This window comes from Sapajus apella, unplaced genomic scaffold (genome assembly GCF_009761245.1).
Source record: "Sapajus apella isolate SASKATOON/1434 unplaced genomic scaffold, GSC_monkey_1.0 scaffold54, whole genome shotgun sequence".
Taxonomy (NCBI): Eukaryota; Metazoa; Chordata; class Mammalia; order Primates; family Cebidae; genus Sapajus; species Sapajus apella.
The window spans coordinates 9,401,034-9,421,317 of record NW_022436994.1 but is presented as its reverse complement, the minus strand read 5'-3'; the positions used below and the strand labels follow the sequence as shown (position 1 = coordinate 9,421,317).

At 49.4% G+C, this 20,284-nt stretch overlaps 1 protein-coding gene, 3 non-coding genes and 1 pseudogene across 13 annotated transcripts; 1 reads left to right on the top strand and 4 right to left on the bottom strand.

Moving 5' to 3' along the window:
• Positions 1 to 4,520: 4,520 nt before the first annotated feature.
• TBRG4 (transforming growth factor beta regulator 4) lies at positions 4,521 to 19,274 on the bottom strand. Of its 10 annotated transcripts, none has more exons than XM_032244295.1 (12): positions 18,862 to 18,925; positions 15,027 to 15,443; positions 11,426 to 11,749; positions 10,552 to 10,723; positions 10,115 to 10,272; positions 9,342 to 9,452; positions 8,374 to 8,518; positions 7,840 to 8,085; positions 7,517 to 7,628; positions 7,254 to 7,368; positions 7,038 to 7,122; positions 4,521 to 6,398 (listed from the first exon to the last, which is right to left on the bottom strand). In XM_032244295.1, exons 1-12 carry the CDS (start codon positions 18,886 to 18,888, stop codon positions 6,385 to 6,387), a joined length of 1,926 nt encoding a protein of 641 aa, XP_032100186.1. In that variant the 5' UTR covers positions 18,889 to 18,925; the 3' UTR covers positions 4,521 to 6,384. The 10 variants fall into 10 exon arrangements, 8 of the variants coding, with proteins under 8 accessions (XP_032100186.1, XP_032100190.1, XP_032100189.1 ...); XR_004258505.1 differs by lacking the exon at positions 7,038 to 7,122 and having other exon boundaries at positions 4,531 to 5,608; positions 5,759 to 6,398; positions 18,862 to 18,979; XR_004258506.1 differs by lacking the exon at positions 7,038 to 7,122 and having other exon boundaries at positions 4,531 to 6,398; positions 7,868 to 8,085; positions 18,862 to 18,926.
• On the bottom strand, positions 10,364 to 10,497 carry LOC116527493. Its single transcript, XR_004258574.1, has one exon. It is a non-coding gene; the product is annotated as a small nucleolar RNA SNORA5 (small nucleolar RNA).
• On the bottom strand, positions 10,894 to 11,030 carry LOC116527495. Its single transcript, XR_004258576.1, has one exon. It is a non-coding gene; the product is annotated as a small nucleolar RNA SNORA5 (small nucleolar RNA).
• On the bottom strand, positions 11,962 to 12,095 carry LOC116527494. Its single transcript, XR_004258575.1, has one exon. It is a non-coding gene; the product is annotated as a small nucleolar RNA SNORA5 (small nucleolar RNA).
• On the top strand, positions 16,708 to 17,463 carry LOC116527355 (annotated as a pseudogene).
• Positions 19,275 to 20,284: the final 1,010 nt, after the last annotated feature.

Here is a 20,284-nt window from a genome sequence, read left to right as displayed (position 1 = left end):
AAAAAAACCCTCCCCCAACATTGCTGAAAGAATTAAGGAATATCTAAATAAATATAAAAGTATCCCATGTTCATGGATCAGAAGACTTAACATGGTAACAATTCTCAAGATCATCCAGCCCAATTCCTATCAGAATCCCAAGTAACTTAATAAAAACACCTCCCAATTTCAGTATTTACTACACAGTAACAGCAATCAAGAAATAGTGTGTTACTGGCAGAAGGATCAATATAAATGGAATAAAAGTGAAACTCCGGCAGTACATCCACACATCTATGGTCAACTGATATTTGACAAGGATGTCAAGACCATTCAAAGGTGGGAGACAGAACAGTCTTTTCAACAAATGGTGCTGGGATCAATGGATAGCCACATGCAAAATAAAGTTGACACTTCACACCATGCTATAGTTTGAATGTCCCCTCCTAAACTCATGTTGAAATGTAACTGCATTGCAACAGTATTAAGAGGTAGGACCTTTAAGAGGCATTTAGACCATGAGGTCTTCACTATCATTAATACTGTTAACATAGGATAGTTTAGATTCTGCAGGGTGGGCCCCTGATAAAAGAATAAGTATGGCCTCATTTTCCTTATCTCGTGCATGCTATCTCACTGTGTGATGCCTTCTGCTGTAGGATGACCCTCACCAGATGCTGGTGCATGCTCTTGGACTTCCCAACCTCCAGAACCATGAACCACATAAAGTTCTGTTCTTTATAAATTACTCACTTTGCAGTATTTTTTTATAGCAGCATGATATAATCTGGTATTTGTCCCCTTTCAAATCTCATGTTGAATTGTAATCCCCAGTGCTGGAGGGCCTGGTGGGAGGTGTTTGGATCATGGGGATGGACCCCTCATGATTTGGTGCTGTCTTTGAGACAGTGCGTTCTCCCAAGATTTGGTCATTTAAAAGTGTGTGGCATCCCCCACTCTACATACTCTCTTGCTCCTGTTGCACCATGTGACATTCCTGTTCTCCCTTTGCCCTCTACCACAACTGGGAGCCTCCTGAGGCCTCCCCAGAAGCAGATACCACTATGTATCCTGTACAGCCTGCAGAACCACATGCCAATTAAACCTCTTTTCTTATAAATTACCCTGCACACACATACACACACACACCCCTTTGCAGCAAGATGAATGGAACTAGATATTGCATTATCCTAAGTGAAATAACTCAGAAACTGAAAATCAAATACCACATGTTCTCAGTTATAAATGAGGGATAAAAAATGGATGGGTACACATGGACATAAAGATGGAAGTAACAGACAGTGGGGATTCCAAAAGGGGGGAGGGTGGGAGACAAGGGTTGAAAAACTACCACTGGGTACTATGTTCATTATGTGGGTAATAGGTTCATTAGAAGCCCAAACCTCAGCATTATACAATATACCCATGTAACAAACCTGCACCTAATGTACTCCCTGAATCGTAAAAAAGACCTTCTTCCAAAAGACATGAAAATGGCCAACGTGAAAAACGCTGAAAACCATTAATTATCAGGGAAATAACAAAAAGCACAATGAGAAATCACTTTATACCCACTAACATGGCTAAAATAAAACTCAGATTATAAATGTTATCGAGGATGTAGAGAGATCTGAAACCTTACACACTGCTGGTATAACAGTCTAGCAGTTCTTCAAATGACTAAACATAGTTACCACAGACCCAGCAATTCCACTCCTAGGTTTAAAGCCAAGAAAAAAAAATGAAAACATACGTTTATACTTGCACAGGAATATTTATAGCAGCATTATTCATGTATTAGTCCATTTTGCATTGCTATAAAAGGATATCTGAGACAGTAATTTTTAAAGTTGATTTGGCTCACAGTTCTGCAGGCTGTACAAGCATGGTACCGACATCTGCTTGGCTCCTGGGGAGGCCTCAGGAAGCTTTTACTCATGACAGGTGAACAGGGAGCAGGCATGTCACGTGATGAGAGAGGGCAGAAGAGAGAGCAGGAGCTGCCAGTCTCTCTTAAACAATCAGCTTTCAAGTGAACTAAAATAGAGCAAGAGCTCACTCATAACAAGGATGGCACCAAGGCATTTATGAGAAATCTGTTCCCATAACCCAAACACTTCCTAACAGGCCCCATTCTCCAACATTGGTGATCCTACTTCATGAGATTTGGAGGGAACAAAGTATCCAAACTGTATCAATTCATATTAGCCAGAAGGTGGAAACAATCCACATGTCCGTCAGTGGATGAATGGATGAACAAAATGTGGCATGAACATATGATGGAATATTATTCAGCCAAAAAAGGGAATACTGATAACATGCTACAACATGAATGAAGCATGAAAACATGCTAAGTAAATGAAGCAGATGTTGGTACCATGCTTGTACAGCTGCAGAACTGTGAGCCAAAAAAACTTATAAAATACCAAAATACCACATCTTGTATGACTGAATCATTCATATGAAGGTCAGAAGAGGGAAATCTATCTACAGAGAAAAATCAGTGGCTGCTTACGGTGGGGGTTGGGGGGAAATAGGGAGGTACTAACTGTAGGTACCTAAACCTCATAAACTAACAAAAACTGTAGTTTATGAGGTTTACAAAATGTTCAAATTGATTGTGGTGATGGTTGCACATATCTGCAAAGATATTAAAAACCACTGAATTATACATTTTTGTTTTTGAGATGGGGTCCTCGCTCTGTTGCCCAGGCTAGATTACAGTGGTGCGATCATGGCTCACTGCAGCCTGGACTTCCTAGGTTCAGGTGATCCTCCGCCGTCAGTCTCTTGGGTAGCTGGGATGACGGGTGCATGCCACCACAGCTAGTTTTTATATTTCAAAAAATAGAGACACGGTTTTGCCTGTTGCCCAGGGTGATCTTGAATTCTGGAGCTCAAGATCTGGGGGTCTTGACCTTCCAAAGTGCTGGGATTACAGGGATGAGACACCACACCGGCCAAATTATACATTTTAAATGGGTGAAGTATATGGCACGTAAATTTTATTTTAATAAAGTGGTCAAAAGTAACAAAAGGCATATGGATTTGAAATAATGAGGTAAGAGAGTCTTGCTGTGTAACCCAGGCTGGAGTGAAGTGGCGCAATCTCAGCTCACTGCAACCTCCACCTCCTGGGTTCAAGCAATTCTCCTGCCTCAGCCTCCCGAGTAGCTGGAATTACTGGCATGTGCCACCACCCCCAGCTAAACTTTATATTTTTAGTAAAGATGAGATTATGCCATGTTGGTCAAGTTGGTCTCGAACTACCAACCATGCCAGCCTGTAGTTTTTGTTACTATGTAAATCGGCCAAGCATGGTCACTCAGGCCTGTAATTGCAGGACTTTGGGAGGACAAAGGGGGGCAGATCATCTGAGGTCAGGAGTCCAATTCCAACCTGGCCAAGATGATGAATCCCTGTCTGTACTAAAAATACAAAAATTAGCCAGGTGTGGTGGCAGGTGCCTGCAATCCCAGCTACTAGGGAGGTTGAGGCAGGAGAATCACTTGAACCTGGGAAGCAGAGGTTGCAGTGAGCTGAGACCGCACTATTGCACTCCAGCTCTGGCAATAGGAATGAAACTCCATCTCAAAAACAAAAACAAAACTACAAAAACATTGATAAAAGCAAAGACCTAAATAAACAGATATCCAGTCATTCCTTGGTATCCACCCATGCTCCAGTCCCTATTAGAAAATGGCATAGGATTTCCATATAATCTATGCACATTCTCGTGTATCCTTTAAAACGTCTCTGGACTACTTAGAATACCTAGCACAATACAAAAGCTGTGTCAATAATTACATGTTATTTACATTTGTATTCTTGATTTTTTGCTTTTGCAATCTGGGGTTGGTTGAACCCTTGAATACAGATGGCTATTGTTTCCACCGAGAGATTCCACACAGTAAAGATGTCATGTTTCCCTAAGCTGATCTATAGGTTTAATGTAACTCCTATCGAAACCTCAGTAAGACTTTTTTTTTTTTTTTTACATAGACGAGCTTTTTCAAAAATTTACATGAACAGGAAAAGGAAGAACAGCTAAAACAATTCTGAAAAATAAAGCAGGAGAACCCATCACTCTACCCAATAAGGCCTGCTTTACAGCTACAGTAATCAAGAATGTGATATTGGCAGACAGATAATATAGATCAACAGTACAGAACAGAAAATGCAGAAACAGACCCATACAAATATGCCCAACTGACTTTTTACAGACATGCAAAAATAAAGTCAATGGGAGAGGATGGCCTTACAACAAATGGTTCTGGAGCAACTGACGTCGAGGCAAAACCAAAAATATGTCTTACAAAGCCCTCTCAAGACTGATAAAAGAGAAAATGCAATTACAACACAGGCAAAAGGCATGAGAAGACATTTCACCAAAGAGAATAGATGGCAAACAAATGTCTATTTACCAACTTATCAGAAAGAGATGAAAGATGGTAGTTTAGAAAAACACACATTCCATGTGACCTGGCAGCTGCACTCCTGGGCATCTTTACCTCAGAGAAATGAAAACTTACACAAATATCTAGACACAGATTTTCTGGTTACTTTATCAGTAATAGTGAAAACCTGGAAACCCCCCAGATATCTCCCCTGGGTTAAGGGAGGATACGGATGTTACAGCCACATCACAGAATAAAGCACAACACAGATGAACTACTGATACATGTAGTAATTTGAGAATTCAAATTTTCAGAGAATTATGCCAAGTCAAGAAATACAATTCCAGAAGTCCACATCCTGATTTTTATGTGACATTCTTAGAATGACCAAAGACTTGCAGCTGCTGGTGAAGGATGAGGAGGGGGTGAGTATAAAGGGCAGTGTGAGGGCCCTTTGGAGATGGAAATGCTTTCTGCTTGACCTGTGCTCATGTCAGTATCTGGGTGTGACCTTGCACCCTACTCTGCCATGGAGGGAATCACACAGTATTTCTTACAACTGCATAGGAACGTGTAATTATGTCAAAATAAAAAGGCAGGAGCCCTGAGGATGAGCTTTTATTTCCTTGGTTAGATACATACCAGGCTCTCCTGAACTGGCTCCTTCAGCTCCTCGGTCTCACCCCTGCAGGTGCTGTGCATCCCCCTCTAAGACCTAAGTTGCTGCCACACCCTGAGCACTTGTCCTGGCTGTCTCTTATCCTTGGGACGTTCTTCCTCGATTCAGAAGTCACCTCTGGCAGCTCTTTCCCCTCCCACTGGGCGAGGGACCACTCCTGTGGTAGCCCTCGAGCCTGTGCAAACGACAGGGACCATGCTCACCCGTGCCTGATGGTGCCCAATGCAGCCGGGACAAAGCTACCTGAATGCTTGGGTGAGTGGCCAAGCGTCAGACAGAGCAGTAACTTGTTCTTTTTGAGTAAACAGCCTAGGATGGGGAGCCTGCATTGCTGAGGGCAGCAGGCTTCTCCACTCTCAGCTCCACCCCACTGTCCCGCTCTCCATTCTGCATGGCTGGAGGTGACTCACAGTCCCAGCTGCTGTTTAGTCAGGTCCTGCCAAAGGGTGTCTCTAAGCAGAGGCTGGAAGGTAGAAAGCCTGTTGCCTCCCAGCATCTGGTGATCCCTGCAGCAGTAGGAAGGCCGTCAGAGCCCTGTGTGGGCAGCCAGTTCCTGTGATGACAGCACAAGACTCTGGTCAGGGTGGGGAAGACTGCGATGGAGTCTGGCTCTTGGCATTGTGGTGTCAGCCAAGTGGGATCTACTCTCCCAAGTGCTTTACATCACCTGTCACCACATTCTGCCAGGGTGCCTTTCACTCACCTAAGCGTGAGACTACAGACGGGAGAAAGCCTCCCAGGTTGGCTGTGGTTCAGTAGTCACAGGTCCATCAGAATCCCCAGCCATGCACTGAAGCTCCTCTTCCCTGGAGGTTCAGAATTCCAGGACTCCACCTCTCTGCTGGGGCTGACCCAGATCCCTACCCAAGAGGCTGGTACATATGTGCATATGTGAATATGCACACGTGATGAGAAGCTGGGAGAGAAAGGCAGGTGACGACCCAGGTTTGTCCCTAAAGCAGCCCTCGTGGGCTGTGCGTGGTAGAGGAGTGCAGACAGACAAGTGCTGACAGTGTGGAGGGTGACAAAGCCTGGGAAGGACCCCGGGGTCCAACACCAAAATTAAAAATTTATTACACACAAGAGGATGCTCTGTCCCTTAGAGCTGCTGGCTGCCCTCCCCACTCTGGCTAAGGTCCTGCACAGAGGTTTGTCCTCAAGGGTGACACTTCTTGCCCGCTCACAGCTAGACCTCCAGCAGAGTCAGCCCCCAGACATGCAGTCCAAAGCACCAGCACAGGTCACTTGGCCAGCTCCTCAGACATAGCTTTGCGTATCTTGTCCTTGAGGTAGGCACCTTTTTGCCACTCAGACTTGAGTTCCAGCCACTCATAGAATGGGACCTAGAGGGAGGCAGGGGAGAGACAGGTCATGTGGGTAAGGAGATCCCTTCCAGTCAGTGGCTCTGCCTGCTTGCCTGCTGCCCTCACATTGGCCCCTCACCCCACACCTCTGGTGACCAACAGCTCTGCACACCTGCCCCTTGGCCTCCAAGTCCTCAAGGCAGAGCTCATGAACCGAAGACAGTACGGGTGGGGACAGGCCCTCGCACTGTCCGTGCTGGAGGGGGTCTGTAAACCACTCAGAGGCCCAAGAAGGGCTTCTGAATTTTAAATAGTGGATAAAAAACTCACAACAACCCAAAGAAGAAAACTTGATGGAACCCTTCTGTGGCTCATGAAGCCACACATTCATTCACTGGCCCTTCCCAGGGAAGCTGGCCCGCTTTGGTCTTAGCCAAGGTCTCCCAGGCGTGAGACCAGAGTCAGGCCCAGGACCTGTGTCTTTCTGCTCCTGCCAGTCCCACTGATCCTACTTTTCCCGAGAACAGGCCCTGACCAAGGAGGCAGAGCAGCTGCACTCAGAATATCAACAGCTGTGCAGCCTCCTGAGCTTTGAGCTGCTCATCTATGAATGGGCCCTACCCTGCCCACCTCCTAGGCTGAATGAGGAGGCTTGGAGGCTTTTCTGGGTTCACCCATGGGGTGAGATGCTGGGAAGGTTTGAGGGGAGGCTGCAGCAGCTAGGATCCACAGTGAACTCCCTCCCTGGGCTCCTAGGAGAGGCCTGGGGCCATGGGCGGGGGAATGTGTCTATACCCGCTGGCTCTAGGCTGGTTTTGCTTCCACCTGATCCCCTCTCCAGCATGGGTGGGGGATCCTCCCTGTGCAGCGACCACCTGCCCAAGAGGTACTCACATCCACTATCAGGAAGCCTGCAGCCAGTATGTGTCGCCGGGCCAGGACAAAGCGACCCAGTAAGTCCTTGCTTCGGTTGTTGAAGTTGGGGAACTCCCACCGCAGGAAAGCTAGCCTGGAAGGAAGAAGGGGTGGCTGACAAGCTTCCACTCTCCCAGCCCCTCGGAGGGGAAAGAGGGAAAGCAAAGAATACACAGTCCAACAGCAACGGTGCCCCCATGACGTCCACTAGGGCCATGGCCAACAGGTCCCTGGCCACCTACCTCTTAGCCCCTGGAGGTGGTGGCTGGCTCCCAATTGGCTGGGCAAGGTGAGGTGCCACAAAGTCCCTTAAGGGCAGAAACTGGCCGTCACTGTCCAGCAGCACCTCAGCATCTGGGGAAGGGGTGTGGGATGAGAACACGTTGGGGGACATTCCTCAGAAACCCCCCACAGGAAGGATGAACAAAGGTGGGGTTGTGGGGGCCCAGGCTGACACCCTGCAGCTCTCTGGGTCTGTTCTTGCTGCAGAGGGGGGGGCGGGTTAGAACAGCCCTATTAGACTCAGCCAGTGCCAGGCCCTCTGTCAACCAGGGGGAGCCCTCACCCAGCACCCAGCCGTATTGCGTGGCCACCTCGAGGCTGCCCCTGTCGGTGCTCCCCAGCAGCCCCTTCAGTGTCTCCTGCAGCTCCTTTTGCAGGGGGGTCACCTTCCTGTCAAGGGCCGACAGCCTAGGTGCCACAGCTGAGGCTGGCAGAAGGGGACCCGAGTACTCGGGGTGCTCCAGCAGGGCAGTGGCATTAATGTGCAGCAGCTTCTGGAAGATGTTCTGATCCTTCTGAGACTCGCCCCCTAGGGGACAAGGAGAAAGAAGAGGGAAGGTGGGCCTAGGGCCAGGAGGAACAGAGATGGAGAGACTCTGGATGGGAGGGCAGTGGCACCCCGACACACAGTCCCAGCCCAGTTCTCTGGGTCAGGAGGCAGCAGAGTTACGGTCTGCTGGCCACCCACAGGCAGGGGATAGGGAGCAAGGGCGATGGAGAACCCTGGCCTCCCTCTGCCCCAAATTCTTACCCGGCACTAGGGAGACAAGACCAGGCAGTTTCCCAGTTTCAGTAGTACTAGGGGCGGGGGGCTCACCTAGAAATTGGGTGTGAAATTTAGGGTGAAGGACGGTTTGCAGCTCTGCCTCCTGTGCCTGCTGCAGCACACACAGGGCCCACACCAGGTCCACCTGCAAGGCTGGCTCCAGGCCTGCCAGCTCTGACCCCAGCTTCTCGTGTACCTGGGCAAGGATAGGGTGCGGTGGAGAAAGCAGGCTCTGCTTAGGGGCTGCAAATAGCCACAGGTGAGCCATAGTCCATGATGAGGTCTTGACCTGGTTGGGATGAGGCCAGAGGAGGCTACTGGGAAACAAGAGGCAGAACCCTGGTCCTTGCTGAGGCCTGGAACAATCCTGGACTTGAAGGTACCAGGAATCTTCCTCATGCCCCAAGACCACTCTGGACAGCAGGAAGAGTGCTGCCACATGCTGGCATTTGATTAGGTTTACTATAAACAACCCACTGGCAGGAAAAAAAAATCCCTTCTCCCATAATGTCTCCAAGTGGGCACGGGACAAGGGAAGAGGTGTTTCTGGTCCTCTGAGAGGATGAGAGCATCCAAGAGGTGAAGAAGCCCTCCCAGCTCCTGGCTGGTTTTTCTCAGGACTGTGGAGGCAAACCCCTAATGGAATCCAGGGGTCACATCCGGCCTGCTGGCCTCTGTGGCCTGTCCTGAGGTTTTCATATAGGGGGCTCCCCCTCCCACCCTGAGCTGGGGCACAAAGCAGGAATACCCACTGGAACTTCTGAGCAACAACAGGGCATTAAAAGGAGCAACAGAGGCAGGACCCCCCCAGCACTGCCTGGCAGGGGAGTTAACCAGACAGTAGGATTTCATGTTTGTCCTCAGTGATCCCTCAGACACCTGACTCCAGTCATCTACCTCTCTCTGCCCTCCCTGCCATGCAAAGCAGCCCCTTCCCCTCTACCCAGCCCGAGCTGATCCTGAGCCATTAGCTGGTAGGGGAGGGTACGGGTCAAGCAATGGGAGCCCAGAGGCTGTACCAGGCTGAAGAACTGATCCTCTTGGTCTGGATGGAAGTTCAGACGCGCAAAAGCCAGGAGCATGCTGCACAGGTGGGGCAGGGGGATGTCCTGTGCTCTGTTCAGGAAGTGCTGGGTGGGTCAGAGATAGCAGAGGGACAGGATAAGCTCTCTGCCTGTCTTCCCGCCCAGCTCTGAGTCTGAGGGGAGCCTGCATGGCCAGGGGCAATGGCAGGACCCTCCATCCAGGCCCCAGGAGCTGTGCCAACCACACAGGGGAACTTACACAGGCCCAGACCCCCCTTCGTCCAATAGCAACTACACACAGAGGCTGGGGATACCTAGAAACTGCTTCTTTCTGATAAGGGCTTTAGAAATACTCCCCAGCCAGTAAACTTAGTTTAGACTGGTCACACATAAACCTAAGTGCAGGTATCATCTTTCTTTAGAGTTCTACTTCGGTGGGGCGGGGTCAGTGATTCAGGTGACAGTTCTGAGTGGATTCTTAGCCTCACTGGCCATGCTGCTGCCTGCTACAGCTACCCCAACACGGATGGAAGCACTTATGATGGTCAGTGAAAGAACAGAGGAAACAGTTCTCAAACGCTTTTTTGAGAATTGAACAGCAGCTCTTTAAAAACAAGCCAAAATGCAAGAAACATTTTGCCCCAAGTGAGCATTTTCAGACTGGCTTTGCTTTCCTGACTAAAGCAATGGTTCTCAGCAGATGTCCAGGAAGCCAGCTCCTCTCAGTTGAGGCCAGGCCCTGGACCCTGGAGTTAGACCTGGCTCACCTGGGCAAAGGCCTCAAACAGGGGCAGGTTGAGCCACTTGAGTAAGGCGAAGGACTTGGCACAGCGGGCCACCTCACCGGAAGTCAGGTTGGGTGCGAGGGACAGCAGGTCGGCGGCCAGGCGCTGGCACACCTGGGTCTGGTGAAAGTTGAGTTTGCCTTCGGGACAGAGCCGATCACAGGATTTAGCTGGGGAGGGTCAGCAATCACCCGCCAGCCCACCCCACCTCAGCCTCAAGGTCTAGATGCTTGGTGTCTGTAACCAAATTTATCCCTGAGCCTGAGACACAGGAACAGGGCCCATGAGTCACAGTGTTTTTGTGGCAGCCTTCTGGGCCAGTGCCTACCACATGAAGGAAAGGCACTGAATTTGACACGGCTGCAGGCATCTGCAGGGCCAGAGCTCCCCTTTCTCCACTGTTCTGTCCAAAGGCTCACCATAGGCGTAGGCCAGGTCCAGGAGCACACCTTTCGTCAGATGGAAGGGCTTCTGCACCAGGTGGTAGGAGACGGCCCGCAGCAAGGGCACGGACCGCCGACTCTGAGCTGCCAGCACCACCAGCACCTTCCGCAGCTCGTCGGGGCCAAACTGCTCCACTAACTCCAGGCACTGTCAACCACAGCCGCGCAGAGGTCAGCTCAATGGCCTGAGGTGGCGGGGACGAGCTGGGGGCAGGGGTCCCATGGTCCCATCCAGTGCAGCCCCTGTGAGACAGCAACTGGGCCTGAGCTGACTAAATAGGCCCTCCTTATCCACCCCAGGAACCCTTGGACCTGCAACAGTGTCCACAGCCAAACTTATCCCCAGGTCCCAGAGTGGGTGACCCAGGGCCCATGAGCTGTGGAGCTTGCTGTGGCAGCCATCTGGGCCAGCCCCCGCTGTGACAGGAACGGGCACTGAATCTGACTTGACTGCAGGGCCACAGCTGGTAGGGGTTAACACATCTCTAGGAGAGTTCTAGTCAGAAGCCAGGCCTGGGCAGTGCCTGTGTTACTTGAGGAGCTGCCTGCCGTGTCCCCAACTCAAGATCATGAGATGGGGTTTGGGGGAAAGATAAAGGTGCAATCAGGAAATTGCTTGTGTTGGGAGGAGTGAGTGGTGCTTGATGAATGCAGCCACAGGGCAACCTTCTGTTGCAGCTCCAAGCCCTCTGGTCCTGCACCATGTAAAGCCTGAGGCTTCAGAGAGAAGCTCCCCGGGCTCTGATCCCAGTGCATGCAACACACCCCTCTGCAGATGACTGTCACCTAAAGAACAAGCCCAAAGCCCAGGAGAGGCAGGCTGGGTGCCACCTGCTTTCAGGCTCAGTACCTTGTCTTCCAGGCGGTTCATCAGTGACTCCGAGAGGTGTCCCACCTTCATCATGATGGTCACTAATGTGCGGCCATCTTCAATTTCTGTCCAGCGCCTTTCCAGGTGCATGAGCAGCTCAGCAAGCAGCTCCTTGGAGTGCTGCTTCTGTGAGAGAGTGGCACAGGAGTCTGCCAGAAGGGCCAGGTGCTTGTACTTGAGCCTCCGCATGCGCCAGCGGACCTCCTGCTCCACTGACTGCAGCTCCTTGGAGGTCTCGGGGAGGCCCAGAGCATAGAGGCTCCGCAGCAGCCTCGGGAGGGTACCATGCCAGACAGAGGATATCTAGGCAGGGAAAGGACACAGGAGAAGTGACGTGGTACTATAAATCCTGTGTGTGAGCTGGAGGCTGCTCTTTGAACCTCATTTCATGGGCGTTTACTATAACTCTTCAGAGAAGATAGTATCAGTTTCCCACTCTGTTCAAACAGAGTGGGAAAACAGCCCGGGTGCCTGGCTGCCCCTCACAGCCTTGCTCAGCCTGAGGCTTTGGTGCTTGGTGTCTGTAACCAAATTTATCCCTGAGCCTGGGACACAGGAACAGGGCCCATGAGTTACAGTGTTTCTGTGGCAGCCTTCTGGGCCAGTGCCTACCATGGGCAGGGCAGGCAATGAATCTGACACGGCTGCCAAGCACCTGCACAGCCAGAGCTCCCCTCAGGCACAGGCCACATCCAAGGGCACAACTCTGAGCCCGATCCTCTCAGCTCCAACAAATAGCACATTTCTGCTCAAGGTAGCCGAGGTCATTTGCAATTGCTAACAAGCCAGAACTGAGTGGCAAGAAAAAGTCTCCAAATTTCTCCCAATGAAGCTTTGACCTCATGTAGCTGATTAAAGAGAGACCACACTCTTTTATATGGTCCTGGCTACAGTTCTGTGTGGTGGGCACGCAGACTTGAGCTGCAAGTACAGCTGTCAAGTCAATGGAAGAGGTCAGAGAAAAAGTGGAGCCTGAAGGATGTGACTTGATGGCAGAGAAGGTGGCACTTAGGCTTGCTAAGATCAGTTCTGTTACCATTCATGACTTCTACTTGCAATGACATTGTAAGTTTTAAGTATTAAAAACACTGGCTTAAGCCAAACAGATCATCTGAGGTCAGGAGTTCGAGACCAGCCTGGCTAACACAGTGAAACTCCGTCTCTACTAAAAATACAAGAAATTAGCCGGGCGTGGTGGTACATGCCTGTAGTCCCAGCTACTTGGGAGGCTGAGGCAGGAGAATCGCTTGAATCTGGGAGTCGGAGGTTGCAGTGAGCCAAGATTACACCACTGCACTCCAGCCTGGGCGACAGAGTGAGACTCCATCTCAAAAAACAAACAAACAAACAAACAAAATTAGCCAGGTGTGGTGGCACACACCTGCAGTCCCAGCTACTCGGGAGGCTGAGGTGAGATGACTTGAACCTGGAAGGTAGAGGCTGCAGTGAGCCGAGATCGTGCCACTGCACTCCAGTCTAGGTGACAGAGTGGGACTCTATCTCAAACAAAACAAAACAAAAACAAAGAAAACAAAAAGACAAACACTGGCTTTCCTCCAGTAAAATAATTTATTTTTGAGTCAGAGAAGCTCCAGCCCTTAAACTTTTCTCCAACAAACCAACCTCGCAGTTTCTGGCAATGTGAAGTTTCTTAGGAATGCAACTGCTGCAAAAGCAGAAGTCCCTGCAGAGCAGGCGCAGGGCTTGAGTGAGCCACCACCTTTACCCTCCAGGTACGTGGCACCCAAGCACGCCAGCCCCTCAATTGCCTGCAAAGGGAGGAGCACCCCGGGAACAAAGGTCTGCAGGAAAGCCTTTGACATACGGGCAAAAAGAACCGTGGTATCACTAAGCCCTGCCTGCTCCCAAAAGCAGAGGCCTCCTGAGGATGACCAAGCTGCTGCTGCCAACAGCAGTGCCTCTGAACAGGCTCTTACTAAATGCCAGGCATCCTTCTGTGTGCATACCCCTATGAGACACCAACATCCTGTGAGAATCATCAGCCCCACTGCACAGGTAAACAAAGGTGAACTTATTTCTACAAAGTCTGACAGTAGTTCTGGGTCTGGAACCTGCACCAGAGCCTGCCCTCTCTGCTGGTGCCTGCTTTGTTTCTGAAGAGGGTAACTGCTGTTCACAGACTGTTGACATTGCGGAATGTCAACATGGGTGGCTCTAGAGCCCTTTGGCCCCAACTCCACTGTCAAAGAAGAGAGCAGATGGTAAAACAAGTATGGCTCTGTCCTTTCTTCCGCCAAGTCTCTCAACACTGACCTCTCAGGCTCAGTCTCTTTATCTGTTAATGAGAAGCAGAAACCACACCTACAACGAGGTGAGCTAGGAACAGAGAAGCTGCTCTCTGAAGAGCTGGGGAAGAGGGAGAAAGTACTGGGGCAAATTCCAATCTCACAGAAGGTATGGGTGTCTACCTTTTGGTTTCATGGACAGCAGGAAAATCTTTGAAAAGAAAGCTGTTATCACATTGCAGACACTTGCCTTATAATTTTGTTACAAGGTTCGGTCTTGTATCAAAAGACTTGCTTAAACCATGTGTAAGAGTCAATAAACAACAATTAGAATTATAGCCAAATAAAAAGGGGGTCCTAATTAAGTTCATTTTAGGAATTATATCCTCAGCAAGAAATGAACATGTACTGTGACCCCAGTACACACAACACATGCAAATATATACATACTTAACTAAAACCAAAGTTCCATGAGACATTGATTCCCCTTACTATGTGTGCTGAATTCTAACATTTTTCTATACTACTTTAACTCATTAAGACACAGCTGGCCACAACCCACTACACTGATTATAACCTGCAGCTTGAAAAACACTCATTTAGTGCAACTCTTTCCTTGGTTAGTGCCTTTCTCTTTGTCACACCTGACAACTGGAAACGGTTTCAGTGCCCGAGCACCTCCCTTCCAAGGCAGACCAAGGAGGGCCAGTTCAGTCACAGCAGGAGTCCGTGCTTTTTTCCTGTACGTGGAGCCTAGGGAAGATTCTCTAAGACGGGAGTCCCTCACAGTGAGCAGAAACTGGCTTCTGTAGTCTGAGTTCTCCCCTGCTCAGTGCCACACAAATAGGTCTTGTTTCCTCTCTCCCTGGTCATCCTTGGAGGGTCTGAACATGACTACATCATGCCCACGGCTGTCTCAAGTTTCAGGGACCTTCCATCAATCATGCTGCATCTCCTTTGGCTTCAAGAGCAGTGACCTGCTGTCAGCCAGGGCAATACAAGTCAAGACTGTATGGTGAGGGGAAAAGCACCCAAAGAACTGAGAAGAACCAGCCTCGCCTCTTTTGTTTCTATTACTAAGCGTCTTGGTTGTCTGTCTGTAAGAGGACACACAACCAAGGATATTGCCCAGCAATATTTACCTAACAGGTCTCTTGTAAGGATAAACAAAGAGAAACCACAATAAAGCACTTTGAAATTTATAAAAAAATAAAAAATATCACAAGACATGCAAGGCCCCTGTCCATGCTTAGTAAGCACTGGCTGCTGTGGACGCCAGCATCTCTGGCTGTGTTCCTCTTGCCCATGCTCTCAGACAACACAGTGCCACCCACCTGACTGTTGAGCAGACGGAGAAGCTGCTGAAAGCGGGCATCCTGTATGAGCGAGGCCTTGTCTTCTGGCTTCTCGAACAGCAATTGAGAGAGCCGGATAAATATGAGGGCCGCCTGATTGTTGTTCAAGTGGTGACCAGCATCAAGGAGCTCCAGGAGCTCCTCTGGCCTTTTGGCCTTCTTGATGAGCTGGTCTATATGGTTCTCTGGGTAGAGAGTAAACACTTTTTCACTGTCCACCAGCTTCATCATGGAACTTGAGAAGTGGGAACTGGGTGAGGTGGCTGAGGAAGTCAGAGTCTTATGAGCTACCCTGGCAAGTCTCAGTTGGCCAATTGGAGCCATGGCAGGGGCCAGACGAGCAGCTTCTCTCAGGAGGCATGTGCATTGCTTTACCAGGTGAGCCGCCATGATGTCCTGAGTGGCAAAGAGACAAGACTCTTAGCAAGTGATTCCAAACCCTGAAGAGGAAAAGGAGAGAGGAGGGGCTACTACAGGGGCACTTCCTGATTTACAAACCTGACTAATGAAATGGAGTCAGAGCCACTCTATCTGTAAAATCAGCCTTTCTTTTCTGACAATCCATAGGTATGTGATAGTATTTTCTGAAGGAAAAAATCTCACAGGATTTTTGTTTCAGTACAGAATGCCATCAAATATCAAAACTAAGGAGCATTACAGCCTGGGTGGGGGGGTTTTCATCCTGCTTTTAATTTGAAATCACCTAGGATGTGGTTCAACAATTCAGATTCCCAGGTCCTGTCCAAGGCCTCCTAAATGGGCATGTCTGCACACCGGGCCCAGACAGCATTAATTTTTTTTTTTTTTTTTTTTTATTTCAAGGGTAACCAGAATTAAGAATTACGGGCTTGGCCAGGCACAGTGGCTCACGCCTGTAATCCCAGCACTTTGGGAGGCCGAGGTGGGTGGATCATTTGAGGACAGTCAGGAGTTCAAGACCAGCCTGGCCAACATGGTGAAACCCCATCTCTACTAAAAATACAAAAATTAGCTGAGCATCATGGTGCATGCCTGTAATTCTAACTACTTGGGAAGCTAAGGCACGAGAATTGCTTGAATCTGAGAGGTGGAGGTTGTGGTGAGCCGAGATTGCACCACTGCACTCTAGCCTGGGTGAGGGAGCGAGACTTCATATCAAAAAAAAAGAAAAGAAAAGAAAAAAGAATGCCTATCAGAGATAGACTGCATAAAGAAAATGTAGCACATATACACCATGGAATACTGTGCAGCCATAAAAAAAGGATGAGTTCATGTCCTTTGCAGGGACATGGATGAACCTGGAAACCATCATTCTCAACAAACTGACACAAGAACAGAAAACCAAACATCGCAAGTTCTCAATGAACAATGAGTGTTGAACAATGAGAACACATGGACACAGGGAGGGGAACATCACACAATGGGGCCTGTTGGCGGGTGGGGAGCTGGGGAGGGATAGGAGGGAGTGAGGAGATTGCGGAGGGATAACATTAGGAGAAATACCTAATGTAGGTAATGGGGGGATGGAGGCAGCAAATCACCATGGCATGTGTATACCTATGTAACAATCACGCAAGATCTGCACCTGTACCCCAGAACTTAAGGTAAAATTTAAAAAGAAAAGAAAAGAAAAAGAAGTACTGGCTTAAAGAGACAGTGGGGGCACATCTAAAGGCCGAGCAGCCCCGTCGCTAGGATGCTGAGTGGAAGCCGAAGCCATACCTCTCGCATGGCCCCTCTGGCTACCCGGGCCCCTCAGATGAGAGCTGCGCCCAGGCCAGCACCAGCTGCTTAGCCACCAGCAGCGGCACCCCCCTCTGCAGTTGGCTCTCCTGCTGGTGCGCCCCGCCAGCCAGGTCTGCTGTCCCAGATGGCAACCACTGCAGCTGGCGTGGCTGTGGGCTCTGCTGTGGGGCACACACTGGGCCACGCCATCACTGGGGGCTTCAGTGGAGGAAGTGATCCTGAGCCTGCGAGGCCTGACATCACTTACCAGGAGCCTCCGGGACAGCACAGCAGCAGCAGCCTTGCTTCTATGAGATCAAACAGTTCTTGGAGTGTGCCCAGAACCAGGGTGACATCAAGCTCTGTGAGGGTTTCAGTGAGGTGCTGAAACAGTGCCGACTTGCAAATGGATTGGCCTAATCAAGAAGTTCAAACTGGAGAAATGGAAAACCAGCTCTCATAACTAAGTTAACTTAATAAAAAAATTTAATTAATAGTGAAGGTGTAAAGTGTAGCCATCAGTTAAACCTCTCCTGGCATTTCTAGCTTCCTTGCTTCAGAATTGAAATGGAAGGGGGTGTTCCCACTCTGTAGAATTTGGAGCTGGTCAGATGTTTGCGTGGCCTCCTTAAACTAGCTGTTAGGATTTTATACTTTGTGAGTTAATTAGAATAAAGTGATTTTCTTCCAAGATGTGAAAAAAAAAAAAAAAGAGATAATGGGACAGGATACTTTAAATCAGAATGATCCTGGAAAATCCATAACACAGAATTCACATTCCCAAAGCCTCTCTGGATATTGGAACACTGCAGACATAGGCGTGAGCCTCTTGAAACCAAGACAGATGACATCAGTAAACTATTAAAACTCCCCCACCAAATTTCTAACAGCAAAAATTCCAAACCATTAAGAAGCACTTCATAACATGGCCCAGAATAATTTTCTCAGTCTTAGCCTTGTCTGCCTCCCCACAACACAAGGCCCCATTTTAAATAGGCCTAGCACTTCCACTCCACCCTACAGGGCTTGTTATCCGGGTCTCCTCCTCCCCCTATAAGGCCCTTTAAAACACATCTCATCTTTCCAAGGCTAAACACAATGTTGCCATCTCCACTAATTCGTCACATATCACCTTAATGCTGCTTTTAACAATTCTATCAGCTAGTCTAGCTCCTTAAGGTGATTAAATGACCCAAGGGCAAGCTAAAACGTTCACCTGGGCCTCATTTCTGCCAAAGCAGAAAGTACGTTTGATCTTTCTCCACTTCCTGAAACTTGGTATATGGACAGCATTTTATTTTTATATGAGGGAATTACTGCAGCTGTAAAAAGCTTAGTCTATCTCCACATAAAGGGGGGGGGGAAGAGGGCTCAGAGAGGAGGAATATTTGCCCAAACGCAACATCTACCACTTCCTGAGTCTAAGCACAGTGGAGAAACCTTTTCGACTTATTTTATTTTTTGAGACAGTCTCTCTCGCTCAGGCTGGAATGCAATAGCGCGATCTGGGCTTACTGAAACCTCCGCCTCCCGTATTCAAGCGTTTCTCCTGCCTCAGTCTTCCAAGTAGCTGGGATTACAGGCGCGCGCCGCCAAGGTTGGCTAATTCTTGCATTTTTAGTAGAGACGGAGTTTCACCATGTTGGCCAGGCTGGTCTTGAACTCCTGACACCTCAGGTGATCCACTCGCCTCGGCCTCCCAAAGAGCTGGATTACAGGCGCAAGCCACCGCTCCCGGCCTCCTTTCCAATTATTAAGAGCGCCCCGAGGGTAGTTTAGCGGAGTAAACGGAAGCCCAGAAGCCGGGCGGGGGTTTAGGCAAACAACAATCCAAAACCTTGGTTCTAAACTGCAGAGAGATAATAGCTTGCACTAAGTCACAAAAACTGGCTCGCTGAGGTCATGAACGGTCAACAAGGGTGGTGTCTTCCAGGCCGGGACGCCAGGATTACATGAGAAGAGGGGAAGTCCGTGAGGACCGGCAGGCCAGCACGGACGAGCGACCACCACATCCCACCGCATCCCAGGACCCCTGACACCTTCCCAACCACGCCTGTGTGCCTCGAAACCCACGCTCAGCCGCCCCTTCTTCCCGTGCCACAAGACCTACGCCGTAGGCACCACCGCTGACCTCCATCCGCCGCCCGCACTGTCCCCGGAAACACGCGGTGCGGCGCGGCGCGGCGCGGCGCGCTTCTCTACGTCACTCTGAGCGCCGGCGGAAACGAGAGGAGCCTCGCACCGCCCGACCGGAAGCCACGCCTCACGCTTCCGGCCGCCTCTTTCGGCGGGTGCCGACTTTGCTGGGGGCGCACGTGGCGCGGTGAATGATGGGAAACTTCTAAGGTAAAGAACCTAGGAAGGAAGGCTTTGATTGTTGTCCTGCCAGTAGTACCCCATCCTCATCCGGAGTGTGGGAGACGACCCTTTGTTATCGGTGCTGTCCCCCCATTCCTCCCGGCTTGCGTAGACGTAGGAGAGCTTCTAGGGTAGTGAAAGACTGGGCTGGTGGGGTGGGGATAGGCGACATTGGGGCCTGTGGGGGCTGGGAGGGCAAGTGAGTGGAGACTGGAGGACTCCAGAGGGCCCATTTGCAGCTCCAGCTGAAGCTCTTCTTGAGGAAATGCAGGCAGTTTGTCTAGACCTAGGACTTTTTTTTAAAATCCGTTCTAGAATTCTGGATTTTTATGTGCAGTTTTCCTGATTTTCAGTAGTGATGTTTAATTACAAAATAATTAAAGTGCGGGATAGCCAAAACAGAATGTATCTGGGGTCTATATTATGGACTTGATTAATTTTACTTCCAGCACAGCTTATTTTCTGTGGAGTTAATAATAACTTTGGCTGGTTACTGTGGCACACGCTTGTAATCCCAGGCCTAGGCAGGCGAATCACTTGAGGTCAGGAGTTCGGGACCAGCCTGGCCAGCATGGTGACACAACGTCTCTACTGTGCAGTGAGCAGAGATCTTGCCACTGCACTCCAGCCTGGGTGACAGAGCAAGACTCTGTCTCAAAAAATAAATAAATGAATAAATACTTTGGTTTGTGTTTGTAAACTAAAAATAAAATTTTAAGCCCCCAACCTCTGAATGGACCGCCTGTTGGCCGAGGAGACCTCAGAGAAACCTCAAAAACTGAGTTCCCAGCCATTCTGGAAAGGAGGTTGAACACCCTTTCTTATAGCTTCTCCTTTTTGGCATTTGGACAACTGACTGGCATTAATGTTAAAATAGAGATCATAAGACTGAGAAAACAGACTTTGTGGAAGTAAGATATCAAATTATGAACAAGACTTGAGGCCATGCAAGGCAAATGTTAAGTCAAGCTTGCAGACCATCAATCTTGCTGAACAGGTCTTTTTTTGACCCATTGTATTGCTCTGCTGACTCCAAGTTTTAGACAGAGCCTCCCTCTTTTAACCAATTATAAATTAAAGAATCCCTTAGTCAAGCTGGCTGAGGTGGGAGGATCACTTGAGGCCAAGAGTTCAAGACTAGCCTGGGCAACGTAGGGAGACCCTATCTATCCCTA

Excerpts from the sequence above, each read along its gene's own strand:
- TBRG4 (XM_032244294.1), bottom strand. The coding sequence starts at position 18,888 with ATGGAGGTCAGCGGTGGTGCCTACGGC. Across the intron at positions 9,453-10,114 it reads TGTTTGAGGCCTTTGCCCAG|CACTTCCTGAACAGAGCACA; the intron begins GTGAGCCAGGTC and ends TGACCCACCCAG. Across the intron at positions 7,369-7,516 it reads CCACCTCCAGGGGCTAAGAG|GCTAGCTTTCCTGCGGTGGG; the intron begins GTAGGTGGCCAG and ends TCTTCCTTCCAG.